The sequence below is a fragment of the Penicillium cinerascens genome, assembly GCF_028974065.1.
Source record: "Penicillium cinerascens strain IBT 15544 chromosome Unknown contig_1_segment0_segment0, whole genome shotgun sequence".
NCBI classification, from domain to species: Eukaryota; Fungi; Ascomycota; class Eurotiomycetes; order Eurotiales; family Aspergillaceae; genus Penicillium; species Penicillium cinerascens.
In genome coordinates this window covers 2,984,939-3,004,907 of record NW_026695287.1, presented here as the reverse complement: position 1 = coordinate 3,004,907, position 19,969 = coordinate 2,984,939, and the positions used below count along the sequence as shown (strand labels likewise).

Below are 19,969 nucleotides of genomic sequence, written 5' to 3'. Positions count from 1 at the left end.
GGCAGTGGGGGTCCGGGACCTCTAGCGGCGAGATCTCCGTTTTGGGCAATATTAAGTTTAGCGCGGGGACGGTTCAACATGTATGTTCGCCTAACTATTTGTTACTAATCGCCATCCCATCCGTTCAATCTATCGTCCCGAGTATGGAGAACATGATAAATGTGGAGAGCGGTAAAAACGTTGAAAAGGTTAAAAAGTCAAAGTCACTCGCTAGGAACCGGAGACAAAAGGGCATTTGACGTCACTTCCTAGTAGCGACGTGGTGGCGCCTGTCCATGGCCTCCATAGGGCGGATAGCCTGGTCCACCGGCGGGTGGTTGTGGCGAGGGTGCGCCATATCCATACGGTGCCTGGCCATATTCAGGGCCGCGGCTACTGCCTTGGTAGGGCGGTTGCTGAGGGGCTTGGGCCTGGTAGCCGGGCTGTGGGGCGTATCCAGATGGCGGTGCGTTATATCCTCCAGGCGGGCCTTGACCCGGCGGTGCTTGACCATATCCACCGTAGCCACCCGGCGGAGGTGGTGGTCCACTGGACCGTCCGGCTGCCTTCTCGTCCTTGGTATCGTAAGACGAATCGATGGCGCCGAGCATGAGCTTCGCGCACTGCGGAGATAATCAGTTCACCTCTACGTATCACAAGTCAGCATGAAAACTTACCCAAAGCTCGCGTGTCAAATACACTGGTGGCTCAGCCCGGGACATCTCATCCTGCTCAACCTCGAAGTCTATCGAGTGGTTAGCATGACTTAGATGGAAGCTTCACGGATCGTGCAACATACTCGAGGTGCAGTCAATCAGCTGTCCAATCTGCGGATCCTCGTCCAAGTCCGACAGGAATTCACGCGCGCGCTGGTCATTGCCAACCTGGGTGAACTGGAAGGAAACAGCACCGCGGCCATACCGAGTTCGCGAGACCTCGTTTACGGCGTGTTGAATCACATCGCGCAAAGCACCGTGGGGCTCGCCGGCAGGCTGTCCGTCCGTGATAGTGATCACCAACACGGGCTTGTCGAGGCGGTTGGCACGAGCCGGGCCTACGACCATGGGGTCGATGACCTTGTCTTTCAAGCCGGTGCCCAGGGGAGTCAACCCTGCGAACCGCACGCGGGAGACCAGCATGTCGACATCCGCCGCACTACGAATTCCATCACCGCGCTCCATGTTGTTCATGAATCGCACCGAGATACCATCCTGGTCGAAAGTCGACGCGGCAGTGGCCACGATGCCCAGAATTTGTCTCAGTTGATCCTTGCGAAGTCCCTTTTCTTCAAACTCGATCGACCCGCTGTCGTCCACGTAGAGAATCACGTCAAACAGGGCCAGCTTCATCACATCGGTGGCCACCTCCATGGGCACAGACCATTCATTGGTCAGCCTGGCAAGTTTCCCGGGTGCATCATTGGCGAGGGATTGTACGAGTTGCTCCAGTCTCTCCGGCGGGTAGAAGCTCTGAAGGTTCCTCTCTTGGATAGTGCTAACCAACAACTGGCGATATGCGTTGACTTGCTGAGGAGTGACGGGGGCGGCCTGGGGTGGCCGGCCACCAGGTGGTCCTGGAGAAGGTCCAGGACGTCCCTGTCCGCCGGGATATTGAGGACCCTGGGGCGGGTAGGGCGCCTGGCCCTATTTTCCGTTAGCAGACATTCGGCTTCTCTCTTTTGTCAGATCACGAAGCAATGCATAACATAGAACAGGGGTATATAGGGTTCATATGTACATAGGGCGGTTGCTGTCCGGGATACGGGGACTGAGGCGGCTGCTGTCCGGGGTAGGGAGCCTGCTGTCCAGGATACGGGGCCTGTTGCCCGGGGTATGGAGGCTGGGACTGCTGTCCCGGGTACGGGGACTGAGATGGCTGTTGTCCAGAATAAGCCGATTGTGAAGATCCGTAGGGCTGACCCTGCGGCGGTGGCGGGGCAGGACGTGCATAGCCCTGCTGAGACGATGCGGGGTAAGGCGGTTGCTGCGGAGGGGGCCTATTGTAGGGAGCAGCACCCGGAGGGGGAGTATTGTAGGACTGGTAGGGTTGAGCAGATGAGCCGCCGTACTGAGGATAGCCCTGGTTGTGGTAGGGGCCCGACATGGTTCCAAGGTTGTCGTCTGACGCCGGTGGAGGGGAAGACCGAGGGAACCGGTGGAGGGGTAACTCAAAGGGATAGAATAAAAACAAGACAAAGACCACGAAGCAAAAAAGATATCACGAAGGGTAGCTTACCGATCCCTGGGGAGGAGGGGATCCTGGATAAGCCTGGTACTGCGCTTGTGGCTGTTGCTGCAGAAAGATCGAGTCAACAAATTGTCCCGCCATGACGTCGCAAGGTCAACAGGTGACTTACGGATCCACCAGGCCGCAGGGCAGTCGGAGGACCTCCAGTGTATCCTGCGGGAGGTGCTCCTTGGTAGAAGCCGCCTGTATTTGCCATGGTTTGATTCTGTGTCTGGTTCGGGTTCTGGCTCTGTGCAGCAGCAAGTTTCGAGGCGAACTAGTGAGATGATGAGTGGCGGATCAGATATTCTGCATCCAGCGGGGTACAAATGATGAAAGTGATTGATCGAATACTTACACCCATTTTGTAAGAGATGAGGAGATGGCAAGAAAGAAAAGCGAGTGGATGAGTTGATGACGGTCAGCTAGACGCCACACCAGATCGGGGAAAGACTGTGATGCCTGGCAGGGCTGTGTTGGTGGATACGTGAGACTGTCCACCTCAGCTGAGCGGGCGGATGACCTGGACTTGCCGAACCTTGTACATCATCTCCATTACAATACATCTAGGTACCGTCTGGCTTCTCTCCGTGAGAGTACTTGGATAGCCACATAGCGAGTAGCTACATGTCCAGTTCAGCGTCATTTCGTGCCTCAGTGTCGGACCCACCAGCTCCACCCGCGACGCTTCCAGAACAAGTGGACTCTGATCTCCTTCGGTTTACTTCTGCTCTATGTTTGTATGTAACTACTATCTATGCTTCTACTATCACTGATGATATTTCCATCAGTCCGTAATTAGCACTGCCCTCTCGTCTCACCTGTCTTACCGGCACCGGCGTCATGACCGAGTACAGATAGTACAGATCGACGTGCAGGTGCAGTCGCTGGCACTGGCAAAATAGCGTCAGGGGCCATTCCCTAGATCTATGGATTGATCCACGGATGCATTGTGGAGAAGCTTCAGGGTCCAACCAGGTCTCCGTTCCAGCACCTGTGGGTGGCAGTAGATGCCGCTGATGTCACGGCCGATCTGGCATGCGGTTGCGTGGAATGGACAGGTTCGACAATACGAGCTCCTTTGTTCTTTCCTCTCTTTTGAAGCTGAAGCTCCTTCGTGCTACCGATCACTCGAACCCTCACCTCCAAGGGAATTTTATTCATCCCCAGGACTACCACCTCCCACCATCCCCATATCATCAAAGCCACCCCCCTTGATACACCGCTACCTTCGCCACGCATCGAAGAGGCCTTCTAAGGCTGAATTTGCAGCTCTCTGCGTCTTTTCTATCCTAACAACCCGATCGATCATCCTTCGTCCCTTCAACTCGCCACCGATGACGACCCCGTTTCCGGTTCTCCGCCTGGCCATTCTTGGCGCCACCGACGCTGTCGAGTCCACGTACCTACCTACTCTGACCACCCTCAAGTCACACTTCGATATCCTCGCCCTCCATTCCAGTAAAATTGAAACCGCCCAGCATTGCCAAAAGCTCTTCAACATCCCAAACATCACCACAGCCCCCGAGGACATTCTCAATAGCGTCGAGGTAGATGTCATCCTCAACCTCTTCCCCTTCGAATACCATGAGAAGTATACCATCGCCGCCCTTGAAGCCGGCAAACATGTCATGGTGGAAGTCCCTCTCAGCATGACAATCCACTCCCTCCGTCAAATTCGCAACGCAACCACCAAGGTCGTGAACGCACGCTCGTCCCCAGGTGAAAACACCGGTGCGCCTCGCGTCTTCGTCGGATGTGCACGCCGCTACGCACCGTGCTATACAGACATCTTCAAGAAAGAGCTCGCCAATCTGGACCGTATCCACTACGCACGATGCCGCAATATCGCCGGTCCACTTCAAATCCCCGCTCACCACACAAACGGAGTCAACAAGCGGAACGGGACCAACGGTACAAATGAAGTAAACGGCCACACCGATACAGACGAATTCCAGAACCTCCTAGTCGACATCTTCGGCTCCGATGACATCACACCTGACCGCGTCGCCTTCTGCCGTTTCCTGGGTAGCTTGGGATGTCACGATCTGTCTCTGATGCGCGAGTCACTCGGCTTCCCGGATGCTGTCTCCTGCGTCTCTATTACCGAACCGTTCTACTCTGCCAACTTCCACTACACCGATGACTCGGATGTTGACGGACACCCATTTACCCTGTTCTACGAGGCTGGCGTGGACGCGCTCCCGCGCTGTGACGCACATCTTACCGTGTACGGTGCTCGCAAGACACTCACCGTGGAGTATGACTTCCCTCACCCCGGCGAAGCGGCGGGTAAGGAGAGATCGGTAAAGGTTACTGTCGAGGAGATGGATATGGGCGAGGAGCAGAGTAACGGTCATGGAGATGGGACCGCGGTCAATGGAAGTGGGAACCGCAACGGAAACGGAACCGCAACCGGGGTCGTGCGTCCCCGCGTCAAGAGAACCGAGTACGTGAGCACCTGCGAGGAGGCGTATAATCGTGAACTGCGTGCTTTGCACTCCTATTGCACGGGTGAAACGGGTCCAGAGGTGAAGACCACTCCCGAGGACGCTCTGAATGATCTCCGTCTGCTGCACATGATCTTCAGTCACTATGACCGGCAGTGCGGAACGATTCGCACGCCTTTGGGTTGAGATTTGCAGCTTTACGTGGTGAGAGGCTTCTGCTGGTCGGGTCAAAAGCACTGCTCACGGGACGGATTAGAAGGTAATTCTTACAATGCAGTATTGGCCAAAATGTAACAGTAATAAGGATATGCAATAAGCGGGAATCTATTCTTATCTACAATCCAATACCAATACCAATACCAATACCAATACCAAAAAACTCCACTACCGCTTGCCCTTCTTCTTATTCTTCTTGGCGTTACCTCCTCCACCTCCGGACTTCTGCTGTTGCGGAGCGGGAGATTCCTCTGCCTTCTCGGTAACAACGCCACCCTGGGTACGGTCTGCAGCGCGCTGCTTGTTCTTCCTTCCCTTGGGTCTGTAGGAGGATCGATCACGCAGAGGCAGCCAGCGCTCGGGGTCGGGCTTCTTGTCCGCGTCGTAGTTCTCGGGTAGGCGAGACTTGCGGACACGTTTTGTAGCGCGGCCTTCCTTGTCCGCGGCGGAACGCTTCCGAGCTCCGGCAAACGCGGCGGCCGCGGCCGCAGCAGATGACGCAGAGGGCGCGATGCCTGCGGACTCGAGGGCGGAAACGTCGATTTCGGCGACGAGGTCGCTAATCTCGGGCAGACGGTCGAGCTGCGATTCAACCTGAGAATAGTCCAGCGTAGCCTGGGAGGCGACGTAGCCGGCGATGGCCATGCGGTCATTGGAGTCTTGCTGGTACAAAAAGCGGAACAGGTCGCCGGCAGTGGCCAGATCGGAGCGGTCGTCGGAGTGAAGGAGGGAGGTAGCGGCGGCGCGCAGGAGAGACGCAGGAGGCTCGGGCTTCTTGCGCCAGTATGCGGCGGCCTGTGCGAGGGTAGATTGGATCTGGAGTTTCCGGCCCTCGCGCTGGTAAAGGGCGACAAGAACGCTGAGCAAGCCTGGGTTGAATCGAGCGTCCTGGTCAGCTTCGGAGATGGACTCTTCGAGGCTGCGGAGCGATCGCTCCACGGCAATGATGGCGGAAGTGGTGTTGCCGGCATTGACGTAGAGCTGAACCACGGTCAAAAGGAGACCCAGGTCCTTGGGCCGCCTTTCCAGGACAGGGAGTATCTGCTTCAGGGCCTTCTGTCCGGTTTCTCCTCGCGCATAGCCAGCGGCATTGTAGACGGAGAGACGATTGGTGCTGGCCTCGGCAGAGGGGCAAGGGCTCTTTGAGAGCGCTTTGGCTGTTGAACGGATCATGCCGTCATATTTCTGCACGAGAAGATCCACTGCGTGCGAGTTTCCAAGCAGGGCATTTTGTTGGAAATCGAACAGCCGGTCGTTGTTGATGGCCTCGGGGGTTTCGTGGAGGGCCTTGTAGAGGACGAATGGGTTGACCGCGGTCTGGCGAGCCAGAACAATGTTGTTACAAGCAACCTTCTTCGTGGAGAGTTCTTGAATGCTGGTTGAACAAGTTAGCTTTCATCTTTTATGATGTCTGTCTTCGACATACTCTTCCACAGAGATCTCTTTCAGGAGCGCCTCGGCCTCCTCCGTCTTTCCTTGCCGAATTAACACATATAAATATTGAATAGAGATGGGGAGGAGCTCTGCAGCCCTGTCCTCGGGTGAAAGGTCCTCTGATGTCTGGCAAATGTCTACAAGTCCGTCAGCATTAAGCCCAGTGACCACTTGGCAGGATCCTTACTCTTCGCCCTGTTGAGGAGCACTTCGCCTTGCGCAAGGGCTCCCTTAGCAATATTCAGGCAAGCTGCATTGTATGCCGTCTCAAATGACTCTAGGTCCTCTCTCGAGGGCCGCTCGTGGCGCACGTATTCCGCCTCGCCTTTCCACTGCAGCTGGGCATCGGTCGCCCATGAGTTGATGCTCAAGTCGTTATCCTCGGGACTAGAAGACTGAGAGAGTTTCTCGTAGATCTCTGCGGCGCGACGGAATTGCTCAGCACGGTAGGACTGTTCAAAATTAAATATCAGCACATGTCACGAGTCGAAGCAAACATTGTCCGCCATACCACTTGGGCCTCCAAATGGCTGGCACCACGACCAGCGTCCGACCGAGCCACAGTGTCAAGAGCCTCCTCCAACTTCGCGCACTTGTACAGCGCATAAGCATGTTCCAACCCAGCCCGCTTCTTCAGGGCATCGCCTCCGGCCTCGAGCACCCGCAGCGCATCTTCGAAACGATCGAGCTTTAATAAAGCAATGACTTTGATGTGTTGGGCGTGAATGTCGTTCTTGGACTTGGCGAGAGTTTCGTTGCAGGACTGGAGGACCTCCTCATGATCGTCAATCGTTGCCCGCTGCAAAAGCGAGCTCAGCGACTGCGCAACCATGGCGGGGGTTGCGGGGAGAAAGTCGAGGGCACCGGTTGTTCGTGGCCGGTGGAGTCGGTCAGAATAAGATGATCACGATATCAGGAACTCGATGCAATTGCTACAATCGGCGAGATCTCCAGGTTGATATGCACCTCCACAATGCCAGAGTGTGCGGAATTGTCCTTCCCCATTGGGCAATCCTGCGCACAAGCCCGAATGCCCCGCCGTATAAAGTCACGTGAATTTACCTGTTGGTGCCATATTTCTAAGGCGGCAATATCAAATGTCAGATCTTCATGACATCTATATTTGTGGAGATACCAAGTTGGATTCGGTTGAATTCAATTTAGTGTCCAGGGTTTGCACAGTGTGGGAAGCTGTATTCCTGGATTGCATATTCACACATGTCTTTTGTTAACATAGAAATGGAAGCTAAGAGTAAAGATTAAATAGTGTTTGGTATTGCCATAGTCAAAGAATGTCCTGCCTGGGTAGGTACCATAATGATCTGTCTGTTTTGTTGCATGGAAAGCGCCACTTGGACATCTGACTGAGAAATAGAAGCCCAAAGCTTAGATATCATGCACAATCCAGACATCAGATTTGACAAAACGCCCAGTTTCTACTCCGAATCTTATTTTAGGAGCAATATTTACTAACTTGTCCTCTTCTCCTTTAAATTTAGGATTTAAAACTATTGTATTAGTATTTGTTTTCATTTGAGTTAGAGCTGTCCCTCACGACCATAGATTGATAATGGCGGAGCTCTGTCAATTTCTCGATTTGTCTCCAGCAACAAGGTATGCTGGATTGCTTAACCCAGGAATCCCACAGCTGTGCCCAGAACTCATGGGGTAGATAGGCTTTACTGACAGGTCTGGTTATAACACTGCTCATCGGAAGTAGAATCCCTGATCGAAGGACGATTTGGAGCGTTTTCCATGGTTTTCCATGGCTAAGGTAAGGTTGGAACCAAGAGAGATGTGGGTATCGAACAGGCTAAATATTGGGAGATTTGGATAGATAGACGTTTTGGCTAATCACGCCTGTCGCCAACAGTGCATATGCCCATATGTCCATATCTTTTAAACCCAAGTTTGCTTACTTGGTGTCGTACGGAGTCAAGGTAAAAGGGTTGTGCTAAGCAAATTGAATAGGCGATGGCGAGCTGAAGATGGAAATTTTCGGGTTTGCTGACCACCGTATGAAAAGTGTTGCCCGAGCATCTGGGTACAAGATATAATATTTCCTATGTAAAGGCCGGGGTGCTTTCAAGTGACACTCTCGAATAATGAAGTCTTTTATTCCAAAGCATCGAGGCCAGATCGATTTTGCTATTCTATTCAAGGGGGAGCTTACCGTCTGCCTTGGTTAGTGTTGGCAAGAAAGACCGAGCAGGAATGTGAACGGTAAACTTTTCCCAATCCGAGTCCCAACCCCACTATGTGATATGTATCTGTACTTCTACCTTATATACGGCACCCATGGCCGAATAAGCACTCACTGCCAAGTGCTAAGAATAGCCAAGCTTCTGAGGTGAACGCTGTCTAAGAGTTTGAGCCTCGCTACAGTGTCACAATCGATCGGCCCAGTTGTCAGATGGACTAAAAAGAAGCCGGTGCTGGCCCCATCATTCCTTCGAGGATATTTGTGACGTGCCAAGTACAGCCCCCAATGCGCCCATTTGCCTCGGGCGCAATGGACGTTTGCCCCAGGGGCGGTTTTGTATCCAGGCTGGACCTTGAAAGTCTATTTGTGATCCGCTTCGCCGCTATGGACACATCAACAGGGTTGATGATCTCCAGAGACTTGTTTGATGTCGGTGAGCCGAGCTAGTGGATCATCGACAGGGGCTGGCTGATCGACGTCCAGGTCGCCAAAATAAGTGCTGCACGGGGGAAAACAAGACGCTGAGAATTTCCCTGTCTCAGAAGGGAATGAGTCTAGGCGACACGGCAAATACCTCACTAGAAATTGGAAATCGGATCCCCGATGTAAAGTATTGTATCTTTATATTGTTGGGAAGCGGACCATCGCAACAGGGCGGTGCCAAGGGACGCGCGGACGTGGAGCCGCACGACGGGAAGACGGCGAGTGAAAGGAAAGCGTTGGTCCGAGTCTTGGCAGTCGACGGTTTTGCCGATGTGCCATTCCGGCACTTCACCAGCGTCTGGTTTACACGATAGGCTTGAAGCGCCGTAATCACTAGAGCGGTTGGTTGGTCCCAATCAACCCGGTAGAACCGAAGTCTGAACCCTATAAAAGGGAGCATCGAGTCTCGAAAAAACCGTACGCACGTGACCGTACGTCACCCCCTTAAGGGCGGAGTTGCGCCTTTGCCGCTTCAAGCATCCATGGAACCATGATCGTCCCTGGCCTTCCCGTCCCTCTCTGCAACTGCATTTCCTTTTTTTCACTCTTCACTCACCGTACCGATTCCTTCCCTCTTTCCCGACCGCGAGCCTCTCGAACAGCCCGTTTGATCTCGGAGCCTTTCTCCGCGATGCGGATGCCCACTTGTTGACCTTATATAATACGAGCATACGGCCCCCCGATACCACCGGTCCCGAATCCACAGGAGGATTCTATAAAACGCGATGCTGTTCCAGAATCGAGAAAGGTCCATCCCGGCCTCATGGGCCTGGAAGAAGATGATGCGATTCGCTATGATCATTGTCGCGGTTACGGGTTTTGCCGCCCTGCTGTGGCCCTCCCCACCTCACCGCGCGGCCATGCACGCCTACTCCAATGTGACGATCTCCTCAGACGTCAGATGCGACCTTGACCCGGAAATGCTGTACCGCATCGGTGTGCGCAAGCTGGTCGCCTACACCCGCCGCGAGATGGTGGTGGACGTGGTGATGGACCCGCTCCCCGTCCGACAGAGCGTTGATCAGCCGCTGCTGGACGTGAAGTGGAAGCCCTCGGTCTCGAGTGAGGTCGAGCCTGGACAGTCGCCGGACGGCTGCACCATCCCGATGCCCATGCAGGTTCAGGTTGTTCAACCGCCCAAGATGGCGGTGGCACCGCATATTGACTTTGGTGTTGCCACTTCTATTGGAAGACTGAATGAATCGCTTGACCAATTTGCTCATTGGGCTGGGTATACGCGCACTCGCATCTTCGCTCTTATCGAGCCCGATGAAACTGGAGAGGGGATTTCCTACGTCAAGACCAAGGCGGAAAACCTAGGAATCAATCTTTTCATCACCGAGTCCGAGGATGACTACCTGCACCGATACTTTGCACTCATTCCCCTTATGAAAGAGCACATGCGGGAGCAGACACAGTGGGCGTGCATCATCGATGACGATACCTTCTTCCTATCTATGTCCGCGCTAGTGGACGCGCTCGCTGAATACGACCACACAAAACCGATGTACATCGGCGGTCTTTCAGAAGGCACCCCGCAGATCGCAGTATTCGGAATTATCGCGTTTGGAGGCGCTGGCGTTTTCCTATCGCGGCCCTTGCTATCCGAACTGGCTGCGGTCTACGACGAGTGTGAACAGATGACATACACCGGTGACCGCCGCATCGCCAACTGCGTCTATCAGTACACCACGACCCGCATGACGATCGACCACCGCCTCCACCAGCTGGACTTGATGAAAGACGCATCAGGGTTCTTCGAGTCAGGCCGCGAACCCCCGCTCTCGGTGCACCACTGGAAGTCATGGTTCCAAGCCGACATGCCCAAACTCAGTGTGATCTCCGAACTGTGCGGTGACACCTGCCTGCTGCGCCAATGGCAGTTTGCCGACGGCTGGATGTTGACTAACGGGTTCTCGGTGATCAAGTACGGGTTCCCGCCTGGGCCGGGTGATCTCTCGATGGAAATGACGTGGGAGCCGCACAACGGCGCTGTAGAGGAATCATACCTGCACGAGCTGGGCCCCCTCCGCCGCAAGGACGAAATGAAGGAAAGCTTCCTCCTCGAAGATGCCGTGATGGAAGAGAATGGCCGGGTTCGTCAGTGGTACGTCAAGCGGGACTCGACCCTCGGCGACGAAGTGTTGGAATTATCATGGCGCAAGCGTTGATTATGCTCCTGTGGTTCCTTTCATTTTGGGTTTCACTTTTGTGGCGTTTGGTTTCGAAATGTCCTTTCCTCATTTCATCAGTCCGGCGTTTGGTCTTATGCACTTTCCGTGGGGTTCTTGTTTATAGATCGGTGATACGCCCTTTATGTTACACTATTTAATGCCTGAGGATGATCATACCTAATGTGGCTATGGAATAAATATATGGCTATCTTCTAAAAAGCGTTCCCAAGATTATGGCCTAACAAGCCTTCTATGCTGCACACGATCTACCTCCCCGGATGTTAATATTCATGGAGTCCTAGAATCGCCTTCGAGTAAGTACGGTAGATAGGTAACCCTTTGGGTTGATGTAGGAGTAATTACAGTCAACTTCCAGATAAAACGTCTCCATACATTACATAAGCTCTCTTATAACATGGATTTTCGGCTGATGGGCCCACTTTTTTAGGTTTTCCCATATAAAATGAGCACCTTTTACATTTTCAGACATTACATCCCTTTCCTCTCGGATTTTTCGCTTAGTCATACTAAGCGACCAATCAGAATGCAACATTTTATCCCAAATCAGGACGTCAGGGGCACCAACAAGGGCAGATTGGTGGCCCATTCAACTAAAATACGCCTTCCGAAACGGCAGAAGCTAGGTATTACTGATGCTCAGAAGCAAGCATTACGTATCTATTCATCCCAAACACGTCTAAAGCCTACCTAGAGGGCTTGCATAGCCTGGTTTTAGACCGAAGGGCCTAAAGTTTAGACTGAAGCGTTAAGGTCAAAATATCATCAGGATCTTCATCTAAGGTCTTTATATAATGAGATAACTACTAAGCTCGCAGATCCTATAGATAGGTAGCTAGAGGTTATACCATTAGATGAATTCCTAAACCCTTTAGGTGAAAACGACGTAGATAAGCCCGATCAATCTAATATTATGCTTAGACATTGACATGCCCATGGGCAGGTCCTAGGTCCCGACCTTTAGGCCCATGGGCCGCTAAGATGCCCATGATACAGAGAGCATAATTAATGTAGTGTATGCAGTAATTTTTGGTATTTTACTAGTAAAATTACAGACGAAAATGTAACTAAAATGAGAGAGAAAAGTAATATTTAAGTGAGAGAAAACTGAGATTTTAATTCATATAGTTTCATAGTCATCCAACACCCTTGGACGCTTTTTCACCCGACTAGAGGCCCGAATCTGGCTTTCTAGCATTATAGGCAGAGAGACCAAATCAGAATCATCCACCTCATCTATCTCATCCTCCTCACCCTCCTCGGTATCACTGATTGGCTCAAAATCTTCTGTTTCCTCAGAAATTTCGTCTGATTCACCCTCGTCGTGGATAGACAGAGTTTGGATAAAAGCTAGCTGCTCATCTTCGATCTTAAACCTAGTCGTGTATGTAAACATTATTAGGTCTTGGATGGTTGAAGTATTTAGACGGCCCCTCCGATAATGGCATATATCACGGGCTAAATTAAACAGTCTTTCTACACTAGCACTAGTAGCAGGGATAGAGAAAATATCCTGTGCTATACGTGCTAAGGTAGGAAACTCTTGCGTATAGTCTTTCCAGAATAGACGAGGGCTAACTAGGACCAAACCTAAGTGAAACTAAAGAAATTAGACGATAGGTAAAACGAGAGGTAAAACGAGAGGTAAAATAAGAGGTAAAATAAGAGGTAAAATAAGAGGTAAAATAAGAGGTAAAATAAGAGGTTAGCTTACCTCCTTGGAGAAATTGGGTCAATTTATCCTGGTTCTAGGTGGATGGAGGTTTTCGCCTAAGCATTTGATCAAACTCGGTTTGGACGGAAGCCTAGGGTTTTGAGATTAAATCGCTCTCTATTTGATATGCTTTCATACGGTCGTGAAAGCTTTTCAAATATAAAGAAGAGTAGTCTTTATCCTACCAATCCGGGCCCGAAAAGAACTGTAATTTATGCTCAGGGGCGAGGATTATACCATGCGCATAGATATCACTAAGTTCTGGATCGTCTGTTTTTGCATAGTACTCTCGAAGCTTAGTTTTAGCTGATTCAAGAGCTTCAAGCATCTGTCGTTTCCACCTAGCCTAGAAGTAAAGGAAAATTAAGAAAGTGAGACTTAAATAAATCCCTTTTCCGCTAATCTTGACTCTGATTTTTAGCTCTTCAACCTATATAACAAGGGTTAAAGTGCGAGAAATCAGAGTCATAATTAGCGGAAAAGGGAGAGAATATAGGAGACTAACCTTTTTCCGCCTTAACTGCCGAATCGAAGCTTCAAGGTGGTCGAAAAGCAAATTGTAGACACTAAAGACACCATGGATAGTAATATCTTTAGTTTTGGCCATAACTGAGGTAAAATCAAAGAAAGGCTTAGTTAAACAAAGAAGGTAATTAATCTAACGCTATTCCTCTAAATTAATTATTAAATGATCAACCCGGAAGGCCCTACAGTACTGCTCAAGATCAGATTGAAGCCGTTTAGCCCGTTGAAGCATTAGATAGGTCGAGTTCCATCGGGTGCGAACGTCCTGGATTGGGACTAATGTAGGCTACTTATTCTGAAGCTTTAGGAAGTGCTCCCGTCTCTGTGGGCTTGCATTGATATAGATAGCAAGATTGCGAGCCTTATTAAGGGTATTCGCAATATCTAGCTTTCTAGATCTCTGCCGAGCAGCCTAGCTAAGCTCTTCCGTCCAAACCATTTCCACTGTGTCATTCTGGGGGTTTGCTTTCATCTGCCTAAGGAGTTGCTTTAAACTAAGCTAAATGACATAGGTAAGGCAAGGAATTCGGATCAAAGGGATACTAGGATACTTCTCCTGGATGCTTATAATCATGGTCTAGTTATTTAACGCATTATCCGTAGTAATGGCTATAACCCGGTCTAGAATATGATTTTTTTTAAGGGTATTAATTAGGACCGAACCAAGATTTGTCCCAGTATGTGTGCCTTCTAGGGGTTCGAATCCTAGTAGCACCTCCCGGTAATCCCAATTCTGGTCTAGGAAATAACTAGTAATAGCTATAAATGCTTGCTGAAATGGGGATGTCCAGCAATCTAGACTAATTGAGAGCTTTGAATTAGGTGGCAGCATCCGAAGGATGTCTTTCTGTCGGTCTTCGACTATATTTCGTAGTCGGCGTTGTATCGTGCGATCGGTAGGAAAGGTTAGGACTAAAGGGGCAGACTGGGTTAGGCGTAGAAGCTTCTGGAAGTGCTCGCTCTCGATGATTTGGAAGGGTAGGCGTAGGCTAGTGATTGTGGTTAAAAGCTGCTCCTGCTAGAGCTCATTAGACCAAGGTAGGGATTGGGATAGATTAGAATTAACTGCCTAGTGAGAGAATAATAGGTTAGTTATCTTATATTTTGCTCTCACTTTGCTCTCACTTTTCTCTCTCTCTAGTAAACGTACCGTCTTCTGTATTAAATGCTGGATATTTGTTTGTTTCCCTCTTGGTTTTCGGTAGCTACCATTCTTCTGATGCCTACGTAGAGCAGTCGTCCCATTTAATGTTGGGTGACCAAGCATTATACCACATTGTTTGCATATAACCTTAGGCTTCCCAGTTAGGATATGTGCAATCTGATTAAATGATGTCTATATCTCTAATGTATAGCCCTTTTTGTCCCAATATATACGCTGTGCGTCTGGCTTTGAGCTATATTGGGTAGTAAGCCACCATTCAATAAATTTAGACTTAGTTATCTCTGTCTAGAGAGCCCAGTCTTTAGTCCGGTCTCCAACACGTTGAATAGAGGGTGGTAGTGGTAGTAGGGTAAGCTTAGTTGTTTGGCTATTTATTGGTTCGGTGGGTTCAAAAGAGAAGGAATCGGATAGAAGGAGAGGGTCAATACTATCACTATAGATAGATTGGCTCATAGGGTCTAAAGGTTGTGCCATCCTACCTAAAAGTGAAGATAAAGTGAGAAAAGGTAAGACAAAACACAAAGGGATAAAGATGTTTAGGTAAAGCACCTAGCCTAATACTATTGGTTCTTTATAAGCCAATCATTACTAAGTGGGTGAAACTAGTATATCCTATTGGCCTAAATCTCTACACGACTATGGGCATGCCTATGGTCATGCCTATAGGCCTATAGAATTTGCTGAGAGCTATCCCCCCCCTAAAATTCTTTAACTTTTTCTCTCAACTCTGACCTTTTTATCTCAACCACACACCCTACACTTATAATTAGGTGTTTATAAGATAAATATATATAAAAGAAACTCTAATCATTTAATTAACTAATAAAATAAGCCGTAATAACCTAGTCTTATACTATAATAAAATTGAAGGAAATAATATAGTACGGTGGTTGTGTACAACAAATATATATCTTAGAGCACCAACTATAAATTCTACCACCATTTTTTTACCTTTACTTCTATAGGCCTAAAATATTAATCCGACCGATAAAACCGACCCTTAGATATATATAAATAAGCATATTTCATATAATTACCTAGTGGGAAAGGGAGAAAGGTGAGAGTAGTAAGTGTTTAGACCAAAACATAGGTAAATAACAAAGGTTAGTCAGTGAGTTATGCACAAAAATAAGGCTAAAATTAGGCCAAAGCAGGCCAAATCAGGCCAAATTAGGTGTCCACGGGCGACCCGTGGGCGACCCGGCCCGGCCCATGGGCGGGCACAGGTCCTGACCTTAGGCCCATGGGCATCTATGGGCCCGGGCCCAGGTCCTAGGTCCCGGCCCATGGGCGACCTATGTCAATGCCTAGGCACAGTAGCTATCTCACGCCCTATTTCGACTAAACTTACTCAGAAAACGAGATAATTCCTGTCGGGATTGGTAGTATATGAAAATAAGAGAGATAAATAAATGCCTAAGGGTCCCTATGCGGCAGGGCAGTCCTTAGGACAAATATTTGTAGAGAGAAATACTACCTCCCGTAGAGGTCGGCTACTACTGCGGCGTAGTAGCTTACCCCAGGAAGATGGATGTAGATAAAGATAAAGGGTCTCTTTAGTCTGCCTTTATGAGAGAAAGGTAGTAAGAGAATAATTGAGATGAAAGCTCTTGTTTTATTTAGTCTGGTTTCTAGGCTATATTTATAGACAAATATTCAGTTCATCTGGCTAATTACCTAAGGTAATATTCGCCCGAGGTAATCTTGCCGTAAACGTGCTATTGCCCGAGGTAGGCAAACGTGCTGTTACCCGAGGTAGGTAAACGTGTTGTTACCCGCGGCTATAGACAGGATAGGCCTAATAACCTCGGTCCGGTAGGCAAATGGAAAGAGAAAGCATAGTAAAGGCTGAAGTGAGAGCAAAGTGAGAGATAAATGAGAGATAACTGCAAGATCAGATAAAGGCGGTGAGAAATGGCAGAACCAGAACTTCAGCGGGAACTTCCATGTTGAATTGGAAGCTCTAGAAATCTGCAGTTATAAATGCAGACACCTAAAATCCTGACAATTCCTATTTATATACTAGCGTATAGCTCGCATCTTTTATAGCCGCTTGATGTTGGTTGTTTTGCTATTTTAAAGCGCTTATATAGAGGCTTAGTTGATCAAAAAATGCGGCTTAGTATAAATTATATTAATAAGCTTAATTTCCTTATGGCCTACCTAAATGCTCGCGATAGCGCTTTCTAAGCGCTTATAATAAAAAATAGCTTCGTAGTAGTGGGTTTAGTGCCATTCGATCCAGAACGAGTGCTTTCAAAGCTTAATATCTAGCTTCGGACGCCTATACCCTTAGGAAGCCGCCTAAGTAGCCGATCAAGCGTTTTTACCCCTAAAACACCCACGACCGTCGCTAAATTGCTTAAACAAGGAGCATCTATCTAGGCTTTCCTAAAACGACGCTCAAATAGCCCACTAATACCCTCAAAAACCGCGTTAAACTAGCTTATTAAGGGCTATTAGATCGCTATACAAAACGGTATATTACTTAAGCAAGAAGTTAAGGAATTACGCGCTGCCAACGCAGCGCAGAAGCAAAAGCGTGCACGGGCTAGTAGGTATATAGCCTCTAATGCTGGTATGTCAGTGCTAGAGGCTCAGGGGCATTTACAAGCCCATGAGGCTAGTTTATAGCCTACAGCACCCTCTCTAGCAGCACCCAGGCAGCCTATTCAGCAGGCGGTAGCACCAGCGCGACGGCGTCCATACACCTATTCTATATGTGGCGAGATAGGGCATAAGTCCCCTACATGCCCAGTTAGGTAGAATAATTAATATAGAGGCGTTTTGGTTGAAAAAAATAGATGAAAAGTAAGAAGTAGATAGTTGGGTGGGCGGCTCGCTTGTGTGGGCGGCTCGCTTGTGTGGGCGGCTCGCTTGTGAATTACGTTATCTCATAAATAACATCTGTTTTCGCTGGAACGGAGGGCCATGTCAATACTGGAAGTTGACTGTATCCGAGTATCGGCAAAGACTGGTACAAGACCCACGCCGAAATGCCCCCGTGACATTTTAGCCAACGACGGAGCTCGCAGGATTGATAACACCGATTCCAACCCCCGAAGTATTGCTCAGAACCTGCAACCCCCACACGAAGTCATGAGTACCCCCGCGATCCCCGAGCGGGGTCTTCTCACACCTGGGCAGCTCTTTGCATCTTTTACACCTGTACTATCGCTGGCGCTGTACAATCTCACCATCCAGTTCCCTAGAATACAATAATGACACGACACGCGATTTACCCAAGCCTCGAAGGCAAAGTCGTCCTCGTCACAGGCGGCGCCGAAGGCATAGGAGCCGCAACAGTCGAGCTCTTCGCCCGACAAGGCAGCCGAGTCCTATTCATGGACATATCAAAAACCTCCGCGCAAAGAACAATCGACCGCATCGTCTCATTACCCATCGAAGCAGGCGCACCCCCAATCATCGCCCCAGTCTTCCACTACTGCGACATCACCGACCTTCCCGCTATTCAAGCCACAACCTCTAAGATACTAGAGGAGTACGGCGTCATCAACATCCTAGTCAACAACGCCGCCGCAACAGGCAGCGGTGCTCGACGATCCACGGCGCAAGTGACACCCGAATCATGGGATTTCAGCGTCAACTCCAACTTCCGGCACGTATTCTTCCTCACGCAAGCCGTGGTTCCGGCAATGAAGAGTGCCGGCGGGGGGAGTATTGTCAATTTGGGATCTATTACATGGCGGATTCCGGATCCCGTACAGCCGGTGTATGCAGCTTGTAAGGCGGCGATTATGGGATTGACGAGGGTGCAGAGTAAAGAAGTGGGCGCGGACAATATTCGCATTAATAGTGTTATGCCGGGGGCTATTGCGACGAGGAGGCAGAGGGAGGAGATCCTTACACCTGAGTATCGGCATACGGTCATGCGGAACCAGAGCTTGCAGAGGGATTTGGAGCCAGAGGAGGTTGCTAAAGTCATTGTTTTTCTCGGAAGTGATGAGGCGAGTGCGGTCACTGGGAGTACGTATACTGTTGATGGGGGATGGTGCAGTGACCCTTGATATTGAGTTACATGTTCTGTGTGGGCATCATACACTGAGAGTCGAAAACAATTTCCCCTTCGTAGACACACACATTGTTTTTAGGCCCGTACCCGGAACCGCACTATGTAGTCCATATTTGGTAACTATATCAACAGTCACTGATTAGCCGTATGGTGTCTTTTCACGTATTAGATTTCAGCATTCAGTCAGTCATTGTATGATACCGTCAATCACCACAGAACGCATCAAAAGGCCATCGCCTCGGATCAATACCTGCTTGAATGCATCCATGGATCAAGCCCGACTCCGTTTCCAAAGTTGTTGAAAGGGTTGAAGATTACCGATAGTATAAACACGGGCCTCTCGGGAAAGAGCCCGCACAACAATTGGAAATTCCTGCCCGGTGGAATTGGGTAGATCTAGCTGTCTGATACTCTCACGCTTGATCAGAGCACCCCGAGGATTATACTTTCGGCAGTCTCTACCCCTCAAAATGTGTCGATATACCGAGGTGCATCTCATTCGACGCCCGTGCCTCCGGGGTTCGTCAGCTGGCTTGGTATAGAAAGATTACCATCGCGGTCGAACCCCGAAGTGACCCGAGCCTTGGGAGAGACAATGGCGTTGCGGGGTAGACCAGGGTCTCTTGCAGTCCCAGGGCATTTTCGCATGCAGCCAGTGCTCACGTTCTCAAACAGCCACTGTTTCCTAACCCTCCCTGACTACCATGCGGTGTACAGAGAACTCTAGCAGGAAAGTCGGTACGAGCCTTCTCTCCCTCCAAAAAAGACATTCGGGCAGCCGCAAAAGCACCTGTCTTGCCCATGCTACGTTTTCGATCTACGAGTGAAATTATCCAGCTCGGTCACACCGTAGCTGACTCTGCTCACCGCAGATCTGACTTAAACTTCAGGCATCAAAGAGCTAGGTGTCCAAGACCTCCACGTGAAAGCAGCATGAGCACGCGAGGAAATGAGAATGAGAATCGCGGACGATCAAACGGCGGTAGATCAGAGGCCGGTGCGCAAGACCACTCAGCCGAACGCTGTCTTCCCATTTTCTGGCAGATCATTTAGGGACATGATGATATTCTCCAAGAGAGGATCCGATCATCTCAGCAAGGCAAAAACGGAAATGAAAGCGCGTGCTGATCGATCTGAACTATTTAAATTTGGATGGGGCTAGGAGATTATGTCGACTGATGAACCGGGTGGGCCAGTGCACGATTTCCCCACTGACATCATGCCGGTTCCCCTGGTGCCTTTCCTCCCCGTGGTCCTGGCGCTGACCCTTGGTTTTCTGAGTGTTTCCCATTTGTCGCCTTGACTTGACACACGGCAGTTGACATTCTCTTTCGGTGTCGGAACGAGGC

General features: G+C 50.0%; 5 protein-coding genes across 5 annotated transcripts; 3 read left to right on the top strand and 2 right to left on the bottom strand.

Annotated features, from left to right (window-relative positions):
- Nucleotides 1-248: 248 nt before the first annotated feature.
- Nucleotides 249-2,569, bottom strand: rfeF (uncharacterized protein; the record flags this gene model as incomplete). Its single annotated transcript, XM_058449732.1, has 7 exons — nucleotides 249-602; nucleotides 657-724; nucleotides 779-1,622; nucleotides 1,717-2,016; nucleotides 2,215-2,271; nucleotides 2,336-2,482; nucleotides 2,564-2,569. 7 exons carry the CDS (start codon nucleotides 2,567-2,569, stop codon nucleotides 249-251), a joined length of 1,776 nt encoding a protein of 591 aa, XP_058312076.1.
- A 973-nt stretch (nucleotides 2,570-3,542) lies between these two features.
- On the top strand, nucleotides 3,543-4,841 carry N7498_002669 (Gfo/Idh/MocA family protein; the record flags this gene model as incomplete). The annotated part of the gene is made up of 1 exon (XM_058449731.1): nucleotides 3,543-4,841. The coding sequence occupies one exon, from the start codon at nucleotides 3,543-3,545 to the stop codon at nucleotides 4,839-4,841; it is 1,299 nt and encodes a 432-aa protein (XP_058312075.1).
- A 198-nt stretch (nucleotides 4,842-5,039) lies between these two features.
- On the bottom strand, nucleotides 5,040-7,137 carry N7498_002668 (signal recognition particle subunit SRP72; the record flags this gene model as incomplete). The annotated part of the gene is made up of 4 exons (XM_058449730.1): nucleotides 5,040-6,246; nucleotides 6,298-6,442; nucleotides 6,493-6,757; nucleotides 6,817-7,137. The coding sequence occupies 4 exons, from the start codon at nucleotides 7,135-7,137 to the stop codon at nucleotides 5,040-5,042; spliced, it is 1,938 nt and encodes a 645-aa protein (XP_058312074.1).
- A 2,579-nt stretch (nucleotides 7,138-9,716) lies between these two features.
- N7498_002667 (glycosyltransferase family 31 protein) lies at nucleotides 9,717-11,162 on the top strand (the record flags this gene model as incomplete). The annotated part of the gene is made up of 1 exon (XM_058449729.1): nucleotides 9,717-11,162. The coding sequence occupies one exon, from the start codon at nucleotides 9,717-9,719 to the stop codon at nucleotides 11,160-11,162; it is 1,446 nt and encodes a 481-aa protein (XP_058312073.1).
- Nucleotides 11,163-17,808: 6,646 nt separating this feature from the next.
- N7498_002666 (SDR family NAD(P)-dependent oxidoreductase) lies at nucleotides 17,809-19,232 on the top strand (the record flags this gene model as incomplete). The annotated part of the gene is made up of 2 exons (XM_058449728.1): nucleotides 17,809-18,574; nucleotides 19,048-19,232. 2 exons carry the CDS (start codon nucleotides 17,809-17,811, stop codon nucleotides 19,230-19,232), a joined length of 951 nt encoding a protein of 316 aa, XP_058312072.1.
- Between the last annotated feature and the right edge of the window lie 737 nt (nucleotides 19,233-19,969).